The following is a 19,391-nucleotide window of genomic DNA, read 5'->3' on the forward strand; positions in this document are numbered from 1 at the left end:
TATTTTGGATTCAGCCGAACCCCAGATGCCTTCTCGAAAGATTCGGCCAAATAGCGAACCAAATCCTGATTTGCAAATTAATGTATTTGCATATGTAAATTTGGGATGGGAAGGGGGAAAATTTTTTTACTCCCTTGTTTTGTGACAAAAATTTCCTCCCCGCCCCTAATCCCAAACCGAATCCCGGATTCGGTGCATCCCTAATATCTATATGTGTGTGTGTGTGGTATGTGTATATATATATATATATATATATATAAATATAAAATAAACAAACAAACCGCACGAGACGGCCCCCGTGAGGGTGCTGAAACATTGGGAATAAAGGACAATATTTTTTGATCATTTTTGAAGTCCTTGCAGTGCGGTTCGTTTGTTTATTATGCATTAATGATTTGACCAGCACCCAGGCAGCTGAGGACCGTTTTGAGTGCACCAGTCTGGAAGGACTGTATATATATATATATATATATATATATATATATATATATATATATATAAACGGAAGAATGAAACCGCACTCCTAGGATTTTGATGAAAAAACGTGATGAGTTTTATTTCAACGTTTCGGCTGCTACACTCGAGCCGTCTTCAGGCTCGAGTGTAGCAGCCGAAACGTTGAAATAAAACTCATCACGTTTTTTCATCAAAATCCTAGGAGTGCGGTTTCATTCTTCCGTTTGTATGCTGTATATAACCAGCACCCAGGTAATCGTTTGGTTGTCCAGTGCACCAGCTCTGAACTCTATATATATATATATGTGTGTGTGTGTGTGTGTGGGTGTGTTTCTGGTTTGGGGCTCAGTTCTGCTTTGTTATGCTGCAGGCACATGAGCTGAAGGCAAAGGGGGAAGGCGCATCCTATTAGGGTTGTCAGTACCAATCCAAGTCTGCCAATCTCTCCATTCTGGACTGTTTGGTACAACCTGATCAATCACATGGCCTTCCTGTTTATAGAAATTCTGATCTTTACAAAACTATTATATTCATTAGAACAGACCACTCTATATCCCCTCCCCCATCTAATTCTCATTCTGAAGATATGTGCAGGGATAACAGAAATCCCTAAATATTCAAAAATAGTGGTCTCATCTTTTTTTTTAATCCTGAGAAATAGCTTTTGTTTCCACTGGAAAATAGCTATTTGCACCTAAAAACATGCTGTATGGCATCTGTGTCTGGATCCTGCAGGTCTCCAATTATCAGCACCCGCTGTCTCTCACGGAATGCCAGGCCAACAAGGGGTGGGTGGCATGTAGGTTCCATAGCCCTGTTGAAATGTAAGGCTCACAGGACACACAGCCCATGGTGATAGTAGCGGTTTCCTTCAGTTTGGGACTGGGTTGCCAGGGACCCACCAGAAATCCTTAAACAATAGTCACCTTTATTCTCTTATTCCCATATGTAATAAAAGGCAATAGGCGTAGTAACCCATAGCAACCAATAAGATCTTTGCTTTCAAACAGATGACCAGTAAATTCTATCTTCTGATTGGTTACTGCTCCTGGGCAAACTTAGTGTCTTTTATTACATAACCCCCTTAGTCTCTTTCTGCTCTATCCTCCCTGCCATGTTTTCATATACAAATAGGGAATGGCCATGGTGTAGGCCTATAATCCCATATGATTGGGTGAGCCACACCTGGGCCCACCGGGAGTTTTCCCATTATCCCATTCGGACCAGTCAGTGAAGGCGTGAGTTAGACTTATCCCATCCCACGGTCAGACTAACCTTGAGGAGCAAAGTGTTATAGTGAGTGATTGTACAGAAGAGAAGCTGCTATAGGGACAGCGGGCGGCTCTGCTCCAATAAACTGCTTTATACATGATCCATATGAAAGCAAACAATTCATTGCTAAAATTACAGAATCTCTCTCTTTTTCTTTAAATATGTCTCTATCCTCGAAGGGAATACATGATCCTCATATTTATATATATATATACACATGTACTATTTAGACTAAACTCTCTGTGTAGTAAAATACGTTATGGGCATAAGAGGGTGGTCTTGATCAATACCCAATGAGGTTGGGCTGATGCACCTGATATGTTCTCCTTGGAGAGGTCAGGTGACACAGTGCTGATCTCCATCTTACAGGGAGCAGAGGTTACCCCCTCACATACGCACGCACCCAATGTTCATCTTGCTTGTAACATTTGCTTCATCTTGGCCTTTATGTGTTCGTAGCAAATAAACCACATGTAAACCATGTAAAAAGCAACCACATCTACCATCTGTTCCCCAACTCTTCGCGCCAGTCGGAGGCATTCAGTGACAATGGTACAGGGCAACGTATCTGATCTCCGTCGCTCTACAGTAGTCCTGGTTGGCTGACGCCTGGGAAGGCCTGTGGCCGTGAGGAGACGTGGGGAAGAAGGTGGAGCAAGTTCATGCTTCCCAACTCACGTGATCCGAACTCTCTAATGAGCTGCTCTTAGTCTTGTGAGGGGACGTGGGGCTTGGGGGGCTGCTGAGGTTGGAGCTGTTGGAAGCTGTTGAATGCCTTGGAGAGTCTGAGTCCTGTCAGCCAATAGGAAAAGAGTGATCAGATTTGAGCAAAGATCTAAAGAAGAACATAGCTTTACGGTGTTTCTCTGTACAGGCAATAGAAGGAGCTCCTGGCCAACTCCTAGGTCAAAATAGGCTCTAGAATACCTGGTACCTTGGCCACCAAAGAGGACAAACCTAACAGCCATGGGCTATATGACTCCCAACATTCTCTATAGTGAGAGAGAAGAGTCACTTGATTAAATTGATTCTCACCTCTCGCTCAAAGTCTCTGGCTGGTGCATTACTTCCTTGGTCAAGTCCACCCGAAGACAAGGATCCATCAGACGGCGATGCCATTGGCTGGCGTTTTGCCCCGTAACTACCACCAGAGAGGTCTCTCCGTAAAGCGCTGCCATTCTGCGACGACCCTGGTGATTAAAATCATTATGGAGTGAGTAGCTTTTAAAGGAATTGTTCAGTATAAAAATAAAAACTGGCTAAATTGATAGGCTGTGCAAAATAAAAAATGTTTCTAATATAGTTAGTTAGCCAAAAATGTAATGTATAAAGGCTGGAGTGACTGAATGTGTAACATAATAGCCAGAACACTACTTCCTGCTTTGCAACTCTCTTCGTTTCCATTGATTGGTTACCAGGCAGCAGGGCCGCCATCAGGGGGGGACAGGGGGGACAAGCGTACCGGGCCCGGGCATGAAGGGGGGCCCGGCAGCGCTGCATTTTTTTGAAGATCCGGGCCCCCCTTACGAGCGCCCGAGCCGTACGTCTTGCCTCTTCAGTGCCGAATGCGGAAGTGCCGAAAAGCCGAAGCCGATGCGACGAAAAGACCCGAAGTCACGGAAAAAGCCGAAGTCCCGAAGTCACGAAGCGCCGAAAAGACCCGAAGTCACGAAAACAGCCGAAGCCGAAGTCCTGAAGCAGCGCAAAGACCCGAAGTCACGAAAACAGCCGAAGCCGAAGTCCTGAAGCGGTGAAAAGACCCGAAGTCACGAAAGGAGGCGAAGTTGAAGTACTGAAGCCATGAGTTCAATTCTACTGAACACCAGTTTGTGTTTTTTTTTTTTTTTAATCCCCTGGCCACCAATGTATTATTTTAATATTCTATAGGCCCCTGCCACCAATCTTTTTTTTAAAACTTTTGTTTTTGGGGCCCCAATTTTTTTTTTAACTCGTAAGGGGCCCCTTGCCACCATTGTTTTTTTTTGGGTTTTTTTTTTAAAAAAAAAATTAATTTTCTTTTTGGTGGCCCCAAATTTTTTTAACTTGTAAGGGGGCCCCTGCCACCAGTTTTTTTTTTTTTTTCAAAAAAAAATTATTTTTTTTTAAAATTTTTTTTGGGGCCCCAATTTGTTTTTAACTTGTAAGGGGGCCCCTGCCACCATTTTTTTTTTTTTTCTCCAAATTTTTTTTTGGGGCCCCAATTTGTTTTTAACTTATAAGGGGGCCCCTGCCGCCAATGTTTTTTTTTTTTTTCAAAAAAAATTAATTTTTTTTCAAATTTTTTTTTGGGGCCCCAATTTGTTTTTAACTTAGAAGGGGGCCCCTGCCACCAATGTTTGTTTATTTTTTAGTTTTTTTTACATTTTTTTTTGTTGGGGCCCCAAGTTTTTTTTAACAGGGGGCCCCTGCCACCAATGTTTTTAAAAAAAAAAATTTTAATTTTTTTTTTTTGGGGCCCCAATTTTTTTTATAAGGGGGCCCTGACCATCAATAGCTTTTTACAACTTGTGTGGGGGGGGGGTTACTTTTTTAGCGCTGATGTCTGTGTGGTCTTTTAACTGCGATGTGGGCGGGATATGGGGCGGAGCTTGGTCGTCAGTGTGGGCGGGGCCCAGGGGGCCCCAAAAATTTTGTTGTACGGGGCCCCGTGATTTCTAATGGCGGCCCTGCCAGGCAGTAACCAATCAGATACTTGAGGGGGGGTCACATGGGTCATAACTGTTGCTTTTGAATCTGAGCTGAATGCTGAGGATCAATTGCAAACTCACTGAACAGTTATGTGCCCATTTAGCCTGACATGGGGCTGGACCACTCCCTGTGATGCTGGGAGTTCAAGTTCCCAGCCCTTATTTAGTGAACATGTGACTTACTAGCAGCCAGGCCACTGCTGGCACTCATTGAGCGGCCGGGTTCCATGCGTGATTTTGTGATTGACGGAATACTGACCGAGCCACTGAACATCGTACGACTGTCTTGCTGCCGGAGGTTCTGTAATAAGGGGGAAATCAGTGAAAACACTCCTGAAACCTTATAGACAGGCATGAAAATGGTGGTTCCACACAGCCCCTGGCATGGTCACAGCAAAGCTATACGAGTTGGCAACACTGAGAAGCACGCAAGGGCTACAAATCCGGCATCTGATCATGGGCAAGGGCTTTCTCTAGGGCCAACATCTTACTTTATTAGGCCAACACAAACAGCTGAATTCCCAGAATGAGTGCACAGCAAGGAGTAGCTGTAGCCATAGCACTCATAGCATTACCCATGATTACTGCACCGATCTCCTGCTCCAACTTATTTTATTCAACCTTCTGTTATTTCTATAATGGTGCCATGTTACCCAGCACTTTGCATTTTCTGAGGCCCCCCCCATGCACACACATGCACTTAAGCCAATTATTATAGTCTGAGGTCTGTGACTCACAGCATGAGCAAGTGGTTTGCAGCAGAAATTTATAGGGACCTCAAGGGTCTGATTTACTAACATGGCTGCTAAATTGCACCAGTCAATATACCAATATCCCAATATTGACCAATAAGCACATTTTGATCAATCTTCTACATGTTAGAAAATAAATGCAACACTCTGATGGTGGACAATCAGTAAAGCCAATTTGGGAAACAGTGGCCAGCTACTCCCTCAGTGCAATGAAGTCAGGAACCATGATGATGATGCAAAGTCATGATGCAAACAGAGTTGATGACATCATATATACAGCAGTCATGCTATAGAGAGCTTGTTGTACATCTATTGTAGGTAGCCAGAACAACCCTTGACAGAGAGTATCATAGGTTATATAGTCCCTATATAGTCGCCCCTATCGCTTAGGCTTACTATGGGTACTCTTGCCCTGGTTGCAGCCTAGTAGAATGGGAGAGGGATGGGGATGGTGGAGCAGGCAGGTAAAGGAGGCGACACAATACTCAGAGCCATGCAGTGAGATGCAGGCAGACACACGACAAGACAGGTTAGTGGAGTTTTTGCGTACCCTGTGGGAGCCAGGGGTAGCACTGAGAGACGGGGAGGAGGAGGAAGAGGAGGCAAGGTTTACGGAGTCGGAAGAGAGGAAATTTTCGGCTGAATTTACAGTCATGTGATAGACGTGCTCAAAGTTGCTTGGTGTGGAGATCAGGCTGGACTGATGGCGGAGGGGGGATGGATAGGGGGATCGAGGCTAATAAAATGAAATAAAACAAGAGACAGAAAGGAAGAAGAGAGAATCAGCTCCAGGAAAAGGCCTGAAGTCATGTGAGCAGCAACCAAGGGAATGCTGAGGACTGGATGGTGACTACTTTACTGGCTTTACCGCCACTGAGCCCAGCTAAGGGCTGTGTATATAGATATATAGCGATGAGAACAAACGCTCCAGTTCTTTACACAGTCTATAGGGTGTGCAAGTAACATGGCAGCTCCCACTAGCATAAATAACTATACAGTAATTATGAACAATATGATAATTTGCTTAAGATGCTGCCTTGTATAATTTCATGGAGACAATACCTGTGCTAATAAGAAAAGACAAACCAGGTTACCTCTCTCTCACTCTCTCTTACCATTGGCAAATCTTTCAGGATTTGGATACCGTCTCCGGGGCCCATGTGCGCTATGTGGTTAAAATTGGTTGGGTTGGAAATCAATTTGTTTCTCATTTCTGGGTCTCGCAACATTTCCCTGAAAGTGAAAAGTGTCCTTTATCATTAGCGTTTCCATACAGAACGGTGGCCTGGATCTGAACAGCTCTGCACCCCAATAACCATGGGCAATGTCGAGTGGCAGAGGCGCTCAGATAAGGAACATGTGGGTGCAGCAGAATTTTTTGGATGGGGGTTGTAAGCGTATTCCCACCCATGTTTAACAGAAGCGACTACTGAAGGGATATTGCATGGAATGTAGACTATAGCAGCATTGTCCATTAGGCTCAGTGGCATAATTAGTTATGGGCCCCGCAGCAAATTCATTTTAGGACCCCCTAATTGTTGGGAGTAAGATATTTTTAATAAACATATATTGAAACTGCCCCAGTTACTGCCTGACTGGGCCCTCCGGCAGTCACAGGTCTGCTTCCTCTACAGTTACACCCCAGATCAGGTTCAACCCTCCCAGAATCAACACAAAAGTTGCTTAGAATTCCACTTTCTTTCATTGTGCAAAAAAAAAGCAGTTTTTGGGCAGAGTTCCCTTTCAAAAGTTAAGCACACAGCTTATAGGGGACATTGGTCTACATGAGAAAAAGTTCTAAGAAATTAAAACTGTGGAGACGCGAGCAATTTTGTGTATCTGGAGTTGGAGTCGCCAAAAAAGTACCGACTCCAACTCCTGATGTTGTGTACTTAACTCCTTTCGAAAATACATTAGTGTATTAAAGGAACAGTAACATCAAAAAATTAAAGCCGTTTAAAGTAATTAACATATAATACACAAAAGCCATGAATATCTTGTAAATTATATCCTCATAAACGGTGAGTACTGATGTCATCAGATATAAACGGTGAGTAGTGATGTCATTTCTGTCACATGACTTACTGAAACTTGTATATTATAATAAATAAAGTACCCCCTGTTGCAAAATATGAGGATATTAGAAGTAACCTCAGAGTTCCATGTCCTGTATAAAAACACTCGGCCTTCGGTAACTTATAATATCCTTATAATTTACAAGAGGGGGTACTATATTCACTATATAATATCCTATTATACTGGTAAAAAATGTGTGTTTGCTTCAGAAAGACTACTATAGTTTATATGAACCAGCTGCTGTGTAGCCATGGGGACAGCCATATAAGCACAGGATACACAGTAGATAACAGATAAGTACTACTATAGTTTATATAAACCAACTGCTGTGTAGCCATGGGGGCAGCCATTCAAGCACAGGATACACAGTAGATAACAGATAAGTACTACTATAGTTTATATAAACAAGCTGCTGTGTAGCCATGGGGGCAGCCATTCAAGCACAGGTACACAGTAATTAACACATAAGTACTACTATAGTTTATATAAACCAACTGCTGTGTAGCCATGGGGGCAGCCCTTCCAGTTGGAGAAAAGGCACAGGTTACAAAGCAGATAACAGATAATCCCTGTTCAATGCAATGGTATTTTATCTGTTATCTGCTATGTAACCTGTGCCTTTTCTCCTTTTTTCAGCTTGAATGGCTGCCCCCATGGCTACACAGCAGTTGTTTATATAAACTATAGTAGTCTTTCTGCAGCAAACACACAGTTTTTTACCAGTGCAGTGAAACAGTACATTATATTTTAATTTGTTTGATACATTTTCAGTTTATGGTGTTACTGTTCCTTTAAAGAGGAGTTGGAGAGGTACCATAAACTGAGGAGTAGGAGTCAAAGGATTTATGTACAGACTCCATAGCCCTAAAAATGATGTTAGTTTCTTCCTAGAAATGCACCTCAATTTGAAACCAATCAATGTCACCCTCCCCTAGCAGGAAATCTATAACCCAACTGCCCTCATTGCAAAGAACCCCTTTCTATGCTGATAACAAAATCTCTTTTCCTCCACTCTCTGCATTGACTGTTCCGTAAAGCTGCTTAGTAAATTTATGAGCAAGTTTCAAAAAGTGTAGGTAGTTAAATGTCAAATGTAACACAATTTCTAAAATAAAAATAGTCATCATCCCTGAAATCACATGGCTAGGATTTGTCCACGTGATTTCTCAAGTCTATGCATGAGAATGTGCAGAATGGGTGGTATGGTAATGCGGGGGGTTAAATACTTTGCCGTTTGTAGCATGGCCACACGTCATGAAGATGCTTTGTCATTCCATATTGAGTCAGCAATCATTGTGATGGGCAATGTAGGGTTAAGTTGCATGCCACTGTAGCAGGGAACGACTGAGTGTAACTCTGGGTCATGCTGGTCTGGGTTGATTAAGGCACCAGGGTCCAGTATAAAGTGTTGAGAAGGAGCACCGACCATATCAGGCCTGTGTTACGCACCTCCTCTGCTGCATCCTTTCCTCCTCCGGCACACGGAACGAGTAGCGCCGCTTGTTATTCGTGTTCCGAACCATCTGCTTCCGACTGTTGTCTGATGTCTCAGGTACCACCAGCTCATCCCCTTCTAGGAAGTCAAAGGAATATGGTTACATATCCAAACCACAAACAATACCCCTAAGTGTATTACACTTACTAGTAGACACAGTTTAGTAGGGATACATTCATACTAAACTGCCTTTCTCTTTGTCTAATTTGTATTATATAAACTTGTGCTCAGTGTTTTTTCTGTTACTAAATATATACAGTTTTCATAAAATGGTTACAAAACTATCATGGAATTGTTTCCTTTGCCTTGAATAGCTTTCTGATTCAAATCAGTTGGGAGCAACTTTAGGTACTTTGTTACCCATCCATAAATCTATCATCCCCAGGTTAGTATAGATATGGGTATATAGAATTTATGTGAAAGTAGGGAGGGGTGTGTGTGTGGATGGATGCTGGGTTTACATTTGGAGAGGTTGAACTTGATGGACTTTGTCTATTTTCAACCCGATTTAACTATGTGACTACGACCAAACACAAAGATTCACTACATCCTCCATTGTCCTAAGACCATAATATAAATTCTAGGACTTGTGGTGGTTCCAAAATGGTGGCTGTGAGGTGTTCGATACAAGGTCGCTGGCTTCTGCTGGAGTTTTGAGACAAATGAATATGCATGTCAGCATAGAGACGGGGGGGGGGGGGGAGGTGTAACTAGAGATTTAGGCTTTAAACACATTTTACTGCATTTCATGGTACAAATACTTACAGGTAGATTTATCAAAATGCGAGATGAGAGTTTACCACAGGGAAACTCACCCACTTTCTATCTATTACTAGTATATTTCTCAATGGGTGAAAGCTAAAGTTCACCATTTGATAACTACTCTTCTAAAAACCCCATAGGAATGAATAGAAAGTGGGTGAGTTTTCCTGTGCTAAACTTTCTTCTGACATTTTTATATATTTGCTATTGAAAGCTAAGCTGCACTCCTGCCACCAGGTGGCACACAATTCATTGTTTCCTCAAGCTACAATGAGTAAATTCCCATCTATTACAGATTGAGAACAAGGAAATATCATTTGTGTTATGGAGATTTGCTGTTATCTCTACTCTGTGGTAGAGTCGCTATTAACTCTGAGGCAGTGGCTAAGCTGTCATGTGATCATGGCCTCACACTGGTCACCTGACAACAAGCTTGTGTGTAATTGGTCAAAGTAGCAGAGAGGAAGTGCTGCTGCTGCATGAGGTAGGAAGGCCCTGAGGGGACAAGCCATTTAACTGGTACTGGAATGATGGAGGGTCACGTACCTACGTTATCTCACTCGTACTGTATGTGCAAATGCAAAGATGGACAGGACTATATTTAAACATGCACTTGCATGCACTAAGCATTGAGTAGAGGCTGATCATAATCAAAATAAGCCACCATAGCTCAAACTAGGGCTGCCGCCTGGCCGGTATTTTACTAGCCTGGCCGGTAAAAATTATTGTTGATCCCAATGTTATTTATAACTAAAAAAGATAAATATATAGGAAGGTTGGTATTTTTTTCCATAAAAGGTGGTAACCCTAGCTCAAACACCACAGGGCACAGACAGATGTGAGAGAGTGATAACACTTACCTGCCATTTTATTTTTAAAATATATGAGGCGTATGGTCTCCAAGCCCAAGAGATTTAGGGAACCCTCGGAATTTAATGGGCGCACCTAATGGGAACAGAGAAATACTGATGAGAGTCTCCCCTGGGGTTCATCCTTCTTATGTCCTATACCTTTCTCATTAACTAAAGCCTCAATAAAGAAGTAGCTAGAAATGTTGTACAGTATGTTTTGTGCTTCTGTACCAGCCCAAGGCAACCACAGCAGTAAAGATCTGTGTCTCCAAAGATGCCCCAGTAGCTCCCCATCTTCTTTTCTGCTGATTCACTGCACATGCTCTGTGCTGCTGTCACTTACTGATCTTAGGGTCCCACTCACAATATACAGTACACATAGAATAGAAATGCCACAATATAAGGCTGATTAGTAATTAATACAGATAATTATTACATGGTAGATCAGAAACCAGTGCAACTAACATTAGAATTTAATAATCAGCCCTGTAGCATCAGCTTATATTACAGACCAACCTCATTTTCTGCTGGATAATTAGTGACGAGCCCTAAGCTTAGCTCCTCAACAGCCAATCAGAGCCCACTGAGCATGTGAGTGTCACAGACACTTTCCAAGATGGTGACCCCCTGTGACAAGTTTGAAGTCCTGGATCATTGCTGCTATTGACAAGCTGAAACTTTAGGCTGGTGCAATGAGTTCAGAATATAAAATATGGCATTTTAAGCCATATTCATTTTTAAGGTTTAGTTCTCCTTTAAACGTCTGTAAATTCTTTGTTCTCTTTCAGTCAGTTCTTTGGCAAAATAAGTAATTTAATTGCAAAACAACTTCATTAAAAAAGGCAAAATCTTATCAAACGTATAAGGGCAAATGTTTCTCTTTGAAAGGAGCATAAATATCAAACACCTAGTGTGCGAAATGCTTTAGCTCTGTGACACAACAGCATTTTGTGTACTACTTTTGGTGGCAAAAAAATCACAGCCCTTCAGATATATGCTATAGAAACACAGGGGTTTCGCATTAACCCATCATACCTTCTTAAGCGGTATCGTCTGAATCCACTCCATGGAGTTAATATCAAACACATCCACTGCGTTCTCATTGTACACAGAGAGGTACGGCGCATTGTAGCCTGGAAGGAAGAGAAGTACAGTGAAAAAATGCTTGGTGGCAAACGGGTTACTCGCTATTTTGAGGCTTTTCCAAAATCTGAATGCCAGTGATATAACTAGAAACCAATAAGCATCTCCATACAACTGACAAGCAATCACTTGCCCAGAGCTAACAAGTTTGGAGGCACAACCATTGTTGTGAAAATATGTATTTCAGTCATTATTTGGACACCGTTATAACAGATAGGCGGCACTATTATAAAATGAATAAAGAGCGTTTATTCCAACAGTGGATGGATCCACATTGCCTTACGCGTTTCGGGAAAGAATTCCCTTAAACATAGGCTTACAGGCCAGACAATACAGTTTCCTTAAATAGACAACATGACAGCGACATCTACTGGGCCACATCTAGAGCACAGTTTTAAGATACATACATATCATGTGTTATATTCATCAGAATATGGTTCCCAAGTAGTTTTTATGCTATTTTCTAAAAAGGCAAACGCCGTAATAAACTGTTAAAATGTATAATTTGAGATGGAGCTAGTGCTTATAGCTTACATATGCTGGAGTGACAATATATAAATTACTAATCATAAATGAGGAGAAATATAATTAAGTAATATAGTACGATGAGGGTAGATTAATATAAATATATAAGATCGTATCTAGTGTTCAAACCTCTGGGTACCCTAGTATCTATCTTAAAAATCCAGAAGGCCTCTCTTAAATTCAGGGGTGGGACGGTGTCACCCCCTCTAAGGGGGAATTTTTCCCTGTTCTATAACCCTCACCTTCAGATCCAAAACACCCCTGGAAGAACATGCTGCAAAGTGTTTACCTATAGGGGATTTCTCATCTTTATTCTCAATGGCCCTTATATGTTCTCTCACTTTATCTTATAGACAACGAATGGACTGACCTACATATTGTTTGGTACAACATTTGCATTCTCGGAGGCAGACGATGCATTTCGAGTATAATTATAAAAGCCCTATATTACACCTGTAACATTAGACTTAAAATCATTGCTAACATCAATCACCCTACAGGTCTTGCACAAGGTTGCCCCACATTTAAAAGTTCCTTTAAAGGAAAGCCAGTTATTAACTATGTTATTGACAGACAAGAAAATCAAGCTGGGGGGGGGGCAGTATATTTCCCAAAGTAGGAGCTTTCCTAGACACAAACTTAATATTATTAAGAGATAGTCTCACCAAGCCTGCTGTCTTTATATAAAATGGAAAGATATTTTTTAATTATTTTACAAACTGAATTGTACTCCTCACTGTATTCCGTTATGAACAAAAATGTTGTTCTTATCCTTACGTTTATCCTTCTTGGGATTCTTACTCATATAATTATTCTTATCTTTATTATCATCACTAGGTCGTATAATTGTTGTACTTGCTTTGTCATAGGACGCCCTTACTAAATCAGAGGTATAGCCTCCGGGTCCCAAAGTGGATTTGCAGTACAGCGCAGAGAGAGCGGGATTTCTTATTCCTGTATAGCCTCTTCTTTGTAATTTATCTGAAAGTTCCGCACTCTGTTCAATAAAAGACATGAACTACAATTCCTACAGTATCTAATAAATTGACTGTATGGTATGCTACGTAGGGTATGCCTTGGATGACAGCTATTTGCCTTAAGTATGGTATTACCTGCTGTCAATTTTCATATCTTGCCAGAGAACACTCTACCTCTCAACTTGAAATCTAAATAAGGTTAAGGACAACATTTTTTTTCATAATGGAATACAGTGAGAAGTACAATTCAGTTTAAAATAATAAAAAAATATCTTCCCATTTTATATAATGACAGCAGGCTTGGTGAGACTATCTCTTAATAATATGAAGTTTGTGTCTAGGAAAGCTCCTACTTTGGGAAATATACTGGCCCCTAGCTTGGTTTCCTCATCTGTCAATATGTAGGTAATAACTGGCTTTGCTTTAAAGGAACTTTTAAATGTGGGGCAAACATGTGCAAGACCTGTAGGGTGATTTATGTTAGCAATGATTTGTCTAATGTTACAGGTGTAATATACCAAAGTAAGGGCTTTTATAATTGCAACTTAAAACACATCGTCAGTCCATTCATTGTCTAAAAGATAGAGAACATATAAGGGCCATTGAGAATAAAGATGAGAATTCCCCTATAGGTAAACACTTTGCAGCATGTTCTTCCAGGGGTGTTTTGGATCTGAAGGTGAGGGTTATAGAACAGAAAAAAATCCCACTTAGAGGGGGTGACACCCTCCGACTCCTAAATTAGAGAGAGGCCTTCTGGATTTTTAAGATAGATACTAGGGTACCCAAAGGTTTGAACACGAGATATGATCTTATATATTTATATTAATTTAACCTCATCATACTATATTACTTAACTATATTTCTCCTCATTTATGATTAGTAATAAATAAATATAAGAAAGTAGATTAAAAACATAATTTTAATAACTACTTGGGAACCATATTCTGATGAATATAACACATGATATGTATGTATCGTACAACTGTGATCTAGATGTTGCCCAGTAGATGTCACTGTCATGTTGTTTATTTAAGGAAATGGTATTGTCTGGCATGTAAGCCTATTAAGGGAATTCTTTCCCGAAACGCGTAAGGCAATGTGGATCCATCCACTGTTGGAATAAACACTCTTTATTCATTTTATCTGGAGTGCCGCCTATCTGTTTTTACATTGTCAATGCACAGCTGGGGTGCTGGTGGCTGAGCAACCGGGATTGAAGTGGAACCGAGTGGAGGAAGAAAACCCGCGAGGAGTGAGCCTGGAGCGGCTATTATTTTTGACTGTATTATTAGGACACCCACTCTTCTGATCACAGATTAGAACTTTTTGTGCACATGGCTAAAATCAATTTGAGGGATTATTGTAAACTGGCTGTCCATGCTATAACAAAACCACCAGTTTCACAGTCGGGAGCAGGCAATGTATTTGGAAGGTTTCCTTTGGTTTTCCCAAACAGAACATGTGCAGAATACACCATTAACCCTTTCATAGCCAGCTGTGCTAGGTCACATGTGTACCCCCATACCATTAAACACAACCCAAAAACCACAGAATCTATTATTATATTACTTCCATGTCAGCATCCAAGTACTTTAAGGGTTACAAAAGTCTCAGCACACGGTATGACGTTCATTCACTGCCCTGAATGCTGGGTTCTGAGAAGGCTCAGTTCATATTGAGACCGGACATAGAAGTTATGATTCAATGAGATAGTCATACAATTTGGACAGGGCAACTGCTGAAATCCTGTGATGTCTCACAAAATAATCGACCAAGCCTTGGCTGATGTTTTACCAGCTAGGCCACTGAAATACCAGCCATATAGCAACCCTGCCTATAATGGCAACTCTATTTGTGTCTCCTCCATTATCTCACTGCCTGTCTACCTTCCCCACTGACTGAACCACCACTTGTGCACCCCTCATTCACACCATGCACTTTTCCGGCACCAGACCTTCCAACATTTCCCCATTCCAGTGCTCAGTCCCACTGCCCGTGTACAAGCACATTATTCCCAAATCTAACACTTCTTCCTCCGACAACTGCCCTCCCCACCAGTGCAATGCTCTCCCTTACTGTTACTGATGTCTGACTATGTGGTGACATTGCAGCGTGACATTGCAAAGAGCATCAGACTCCTGAAAAAATAATTATCTTACTTCCTGCCTAAAGAATGTGTTATCTATCAAAAGCAATGAAATGCACAGCTATAATCTTTACCAACAAGCCTTGCGTGTGTGTGTGTGTTGGGTTTCATGTAACAAAGGAACTGTTATAATAAGAACATTAAAAAGGGCTTTGTAAATGAATCATTTATTTATTATATAAAAGGGATAATGTACTGCCTACTGTCATTTTTAACTATATTAGGAGTCACTGAGGGGTCCTTTAACCATATAAAGGCACAAGGCTACAGGCTGAGTTATACAGGGAACTCTGAGTATCACTCATGTATTATAAGGGATAATGTACCCCCTGCTGTAAATGATAAGGATATTAGAAGTCACTGAGGGGTTGTTCTGTGACCATATAAAGGCACAAGGCTACAGGTTGAGTTATACAAGGAACTCCGAGTATCACTCATGTATTATAAGGGATAATGTACCCCCTACTGTAAATAATAAGGATATTAGAAGTCACTGAGGGGTTCTGTGACCATATTAAGGCACAAGGCTACAAGTTGAGTTATACAAGGAACTCCGAGTATCACTCATGTATTATAAGGGATAATGTAGCCCCTACTGAAAATGATAAGGATATTAGAAGTCACTGAGGGGTTGTTCTGTGACCATATAAAGGCACAAGCCTGCAGGCTGAGTTATACAGGGAACTCTGAGTATCACTCATGTATTATAAGGGATAATGTACCCCCTACTGAAAATGATAAGGATATTAGAAGTCACTGAGGGGTTGTTCTGTGACCATATAAAGGCACAAGGCTGCAGGCTGAGTTATACAGGGAACTCTGAGTATCACTCATGTATTATAAGAGATAATGTACCCCCTACTGTAAATGATAAGGATATTAGAAGTCACTGAGGGGTTGTTCTGTGACCATATAAAGGCACAAGGCTGCAGGCTGAGTTATACAGGGAACTCTGAGTATCACTCATGTATTATAAGGGATAATGTACCCCCTACTGTAAATAGGGGTATATTAGATGTTTACTAAGGGTTCTGTGACCATATGAAAAAAAATTCAACATTGGAATGTCTATGGAGATGCCCTGTGCAAATATTATTGCCAATAAGAACTACTGCAAAATATTTTGTGCCTGTTTGGTACATTTTGCCCCCTAAAAAGCAGCAATAAAGTAATCTAGAAAGCTATAATAAAAAACAAATACCAGACTTAAAGGAAAACTATACCCCTCAAACAATGTAGGCCTCTATAAAAAGATATTGCATAAAACAGCTCATATGTAAAACCCTGCTTTCATGTAAATAAACCATTTTCATAATAAAATACCTTTTTAGTAGTATGTGCCATTGGATGATCATAAATAGAGAAATGCCATTTTAAAAAATAAGGGCCGTCCCCTGGGATTGTATGATTCACGGTGCACACAAACAAACTATACTTGCTAGAGCCAATTAACAGACAGAGTTGTGTATTTTGCTTCCACACTTCTTCCTGTTACAGTTAGAGTTGCAGTATTTCTGGTCAGGTGATCACTGAGGCAGCACAGAGACCATCACAAAATGGTGGTTCAAGGCAAGAGATGTAAAATGGCAATATTTACTTAAATATATACACCAGTTTGATATGATTCTTTAATATACCACTTAATTTGATATAAACCATCTGTTGCTCAAGTATTCATTTTGGGGTATAGTTTTCCTTTAAGGGGGTAATTTTCTCATGCAACTTCACCTCACATAACCACAGATGGATGCTGGAACACTTACAGCAAGACAAAGGAACGGCAGGCCACATTAGTTCCTGTTGCCGTGACCTTCGGCCCTGGTAGTCGACATAAACCCCAACGCTGCTAAAACACAGCAGGTATTCCTTATTTGAGATTTCAACTGCACAAATGGCGTCCGTAGGTTGCTGCGTGATGAAAGACAGTGTGTGGTCGTCTGAATGGAGAAGGCTATACGGGCTCCCTTCAGCGTGCAAAGGATACAGAATAAATCCCGACTGAAAACCCACGCACAGGCGCTCGTTAAAAATACCCATCCACTGAACATTTCCCGGAACCTGGATCTCCTTGATCTTTTTGTGGCGTGTCTTGCTTTGGTTGAGTTCATAACAGAGAACCTGTCTTTTCATGGACACGCATAAGCACGTGAGGGCCCCGTTGCGCACCTGTCCAGATACTATGCCCTGGCAGCCTTTAGTTTCTACCAGTTTATAAAACTCTGTCTCTCGCCCATCCAGGGATATCATGGGGTAAAGCCGGACGTGGCGGTTCCTTCCGGATATCACTGCAATGAGCTGCTCGTAGGGGATGAGCTCAACCTGGTGAACTTTCTTGTTATCTCCAACACGAATAATCTCTATGAAAGGATGGAGAAACATACATGAATATAGCCATAGAAAAGGTCTGTAATTAAATGGGATAGTCTCAAAGGCAGATGTAGTGGTCATGAATGCTACAGTACATTGGATCAACGTGCACGAAAGCTTAATATATAGAGAGGTACTATGGTACTTCTTGGGGATTAAAGGAACAGTTCAGTATACAAATAAAAATTGGGTAAATAGATAGGCTGTGCAAAATAAAAAATGTTTCTAATATAGTTATTTAGCCAAAAAAGTAATGTATAAAGACTGGAGTTACTAAATGTCTAACAGAACACAATGTCCTGCTTTTCAGCTCTCTAACTCTGAGTTAGTCAGCGACTTTAAAGGGGGCCACAACTGTTCAGTGCATTTGCAATAGATCCTTCACATGCAGCTCAAATTCAAAAGCAACAGTTATGACCTATGTACCCCCCTCAAGGCTCTGATTGGTTACTGCCTGGTAACCAATCAGTGGAAACCAAGAGAGCTAAAAAGCAGAAAGTACATTTCTGTCTATTATGTTAGACATCCAGTCACTCCAGCCTTTATACATTACATCTTTGGCTAACTAACTATATTAGAAACATTTTTTATTTTGCACAGCCTGTCTAATTACCCAGTTTTTATTTTTTATACTGAAGTATTGCTTTAAAGAGGTGGCACCCCAAACCTGAGCGACCATGCAACAACCTGCCCATAGGCCTAAACTTGATTTTTGCTATGAAGTACTCTAAAGTGGAAACCAGTGAAGTGGAAGGAAGTACCTACAGGAGACCTGCTTATAATTCTGAGACGGTGGTTACATTTTTCTAAAACAAAGGACAACCACAGCCCATGTTATCAAATCTCAATCTGTTGCCATCTTGTATCTTACCGTCTTTCGTGACGTGTACAACAAACAGTCCCTCCTCATTGCCCAGTGCTATTCGTTCATGATCTGCATCAGGAAAGAAACAAGATCATAGATATCCAACGTGAGTTCAGGTTTGTTTGGAATGCATTGATGTGCAAAATAACCCCAGGAGCCCAGTATTACCCAATATAGCAGCCGACTGAGTGTTCTTGATGAGCGGCAGAGTGCTGTCGTAGGCCTCTTTAGGGATGTAGACTGCCCGGTCTTTGAGCTTGTTCTTCTTCAGGATCCGGTGCAGTTCATTCAGCACTCCCACCCACTTGCCCTTCTCACTCTCGCTGTCAGCCAGGATTAGGATTGAGCACTTGTTGCTTGACGCTGAGAGCTGAGAAGCTGTTACCTAGAGAGGGAAGCAAAGAAAACAAGTTGCAATCAAACAGCATCTCCATATACCTGATCTGATTATGTCCCATGGGGTGGTTATAAGTAAGACTTGGTTAATTATACATCATTAGAACAACAGAGATTTAATTAAAGGGGAACTATTGCGAAAATAAAAATTTAATACAAGCTTCCTCATACTGAAATAAGAGACTTTCTAAATACATTCAATTTAATATTCTGCATCATTTCAGAAATAATCAAGTTTATCTTCACTATTCCTCTCTCAGCATTGATTTCTCTTTGTTCTGTCTTCTTGCAGCAGTTGGGTGTCAGATATTCATTGACAGTTAGATTCAATATATCTTTAGGGGAGGCTCCTTTCCTAGCAGATGAATTAGAGCTCACTCAAATAACAGATTCCAGTACAAAAAAAATCTAACAAAATAACTGCCTTTTGCACAAATCCTGCATGTAGAGAGACATGATGTCTGGTGATTTTAATAGAGTGAGCTCTAATACATCTTCTAGGCAAATGGAGCCCCCCTATAAGATATATTTGATCTGTCAATGAATATCTGACACCCAACTGCTGCATGAAGACACAATGAAGAGAAACAGATGCTGAGAGAGGAATAGTGAAGATAA

The 19,391-nt window shown here is 41.1% G+C and overlaps 1 protein-coding gene across 7 annotated transcripts in view; it reads right to left on the bottom strand.

The window, feature by feature from the left end:
• Nucleotides 1–1,801: 1,801 nt before the first annotated feature.
• Nucleotides 1,802–19,391, bottom strand: part of cdc42bpa.L (CDC42 binding protein kinase alpha L homeolog) — a 140,845-nt gene continuing 123,255 nt past the window's right edge. For 4 of the 7 annotated variants that reach the window (XM_041562571.1, XM_041562572.1, XM_041562574.1 and 1 more), the window contains 11 exons: nucleotides 18,546–18,762; nucleotides 18,384–18,446; nucleotides 16,909–17,502; nucleotides 11,387–11,484; nucleotides 10,361–10,445; nucleotides 8,693–8,816; nucleotides 6,283–6,400; nucleotides 5,718–5,903; nucleotides 4,599–4,716; nucleotides 2,764–2,918; nucleotides 1,802–2,520 (listed from right to left, as the gene is read on the bottom strand). In XM_041562571.1, coding sequence (XP_041418505.1) covers nucleotides 2,389–2,520; nucleotides 2,764–2,918; nucleotides 4,599–4,716; nucleotides 5,718–5,903; nucleotides 6,283–6,400; nucleotides 8,693–8,816; nucleotides 10,361–10,445; nucleotides 11,387–11,484; nucleotides 16,909–17,502; nucleotides 18,384–18,446; nucleotides 18,546–18,762 — 1,890 coding nt within the window. In that variant the 3' untranslated portion in view covers nucleotides 1,802–2,388. Of the gene's footprint in view, nucleotides 2,521–2,763; nucleotides 2,919–4,598; nucleotides 4,717–5,717; nucleotides 5,904–6,282; nucleotides 6,401–8,692; nucleotides 8,817–10,360; nucleotides 10,446–11,386; nucleotides 11,485–16,908; nucleotides 17,503–18,383; nucleotides 18,447–18,545; nucleotides 18,763–19,391 lie in introns of those variants that run through there. The other 3 variants (XM_041562575.1, XM_018262667.2, XM_041562577.1) reach the window with 2 other exon arrangements.

The sequence above is a fragment of the Xenopus laevis genome, chromosome 5L (assembly GCF_017654675.1).
Source record: "Xenopus laevis strain J_2021 chromosome 5L, Xenopus_laevis_v10.1, whole genome shotgun sequence".
In the NCBI taxonomy this organism is placed as follows: Eukaryota; Metazoa; Chordata; class Amphibia; order Anura; family Pipidae; genus Xenopus; species Xenopus laevis.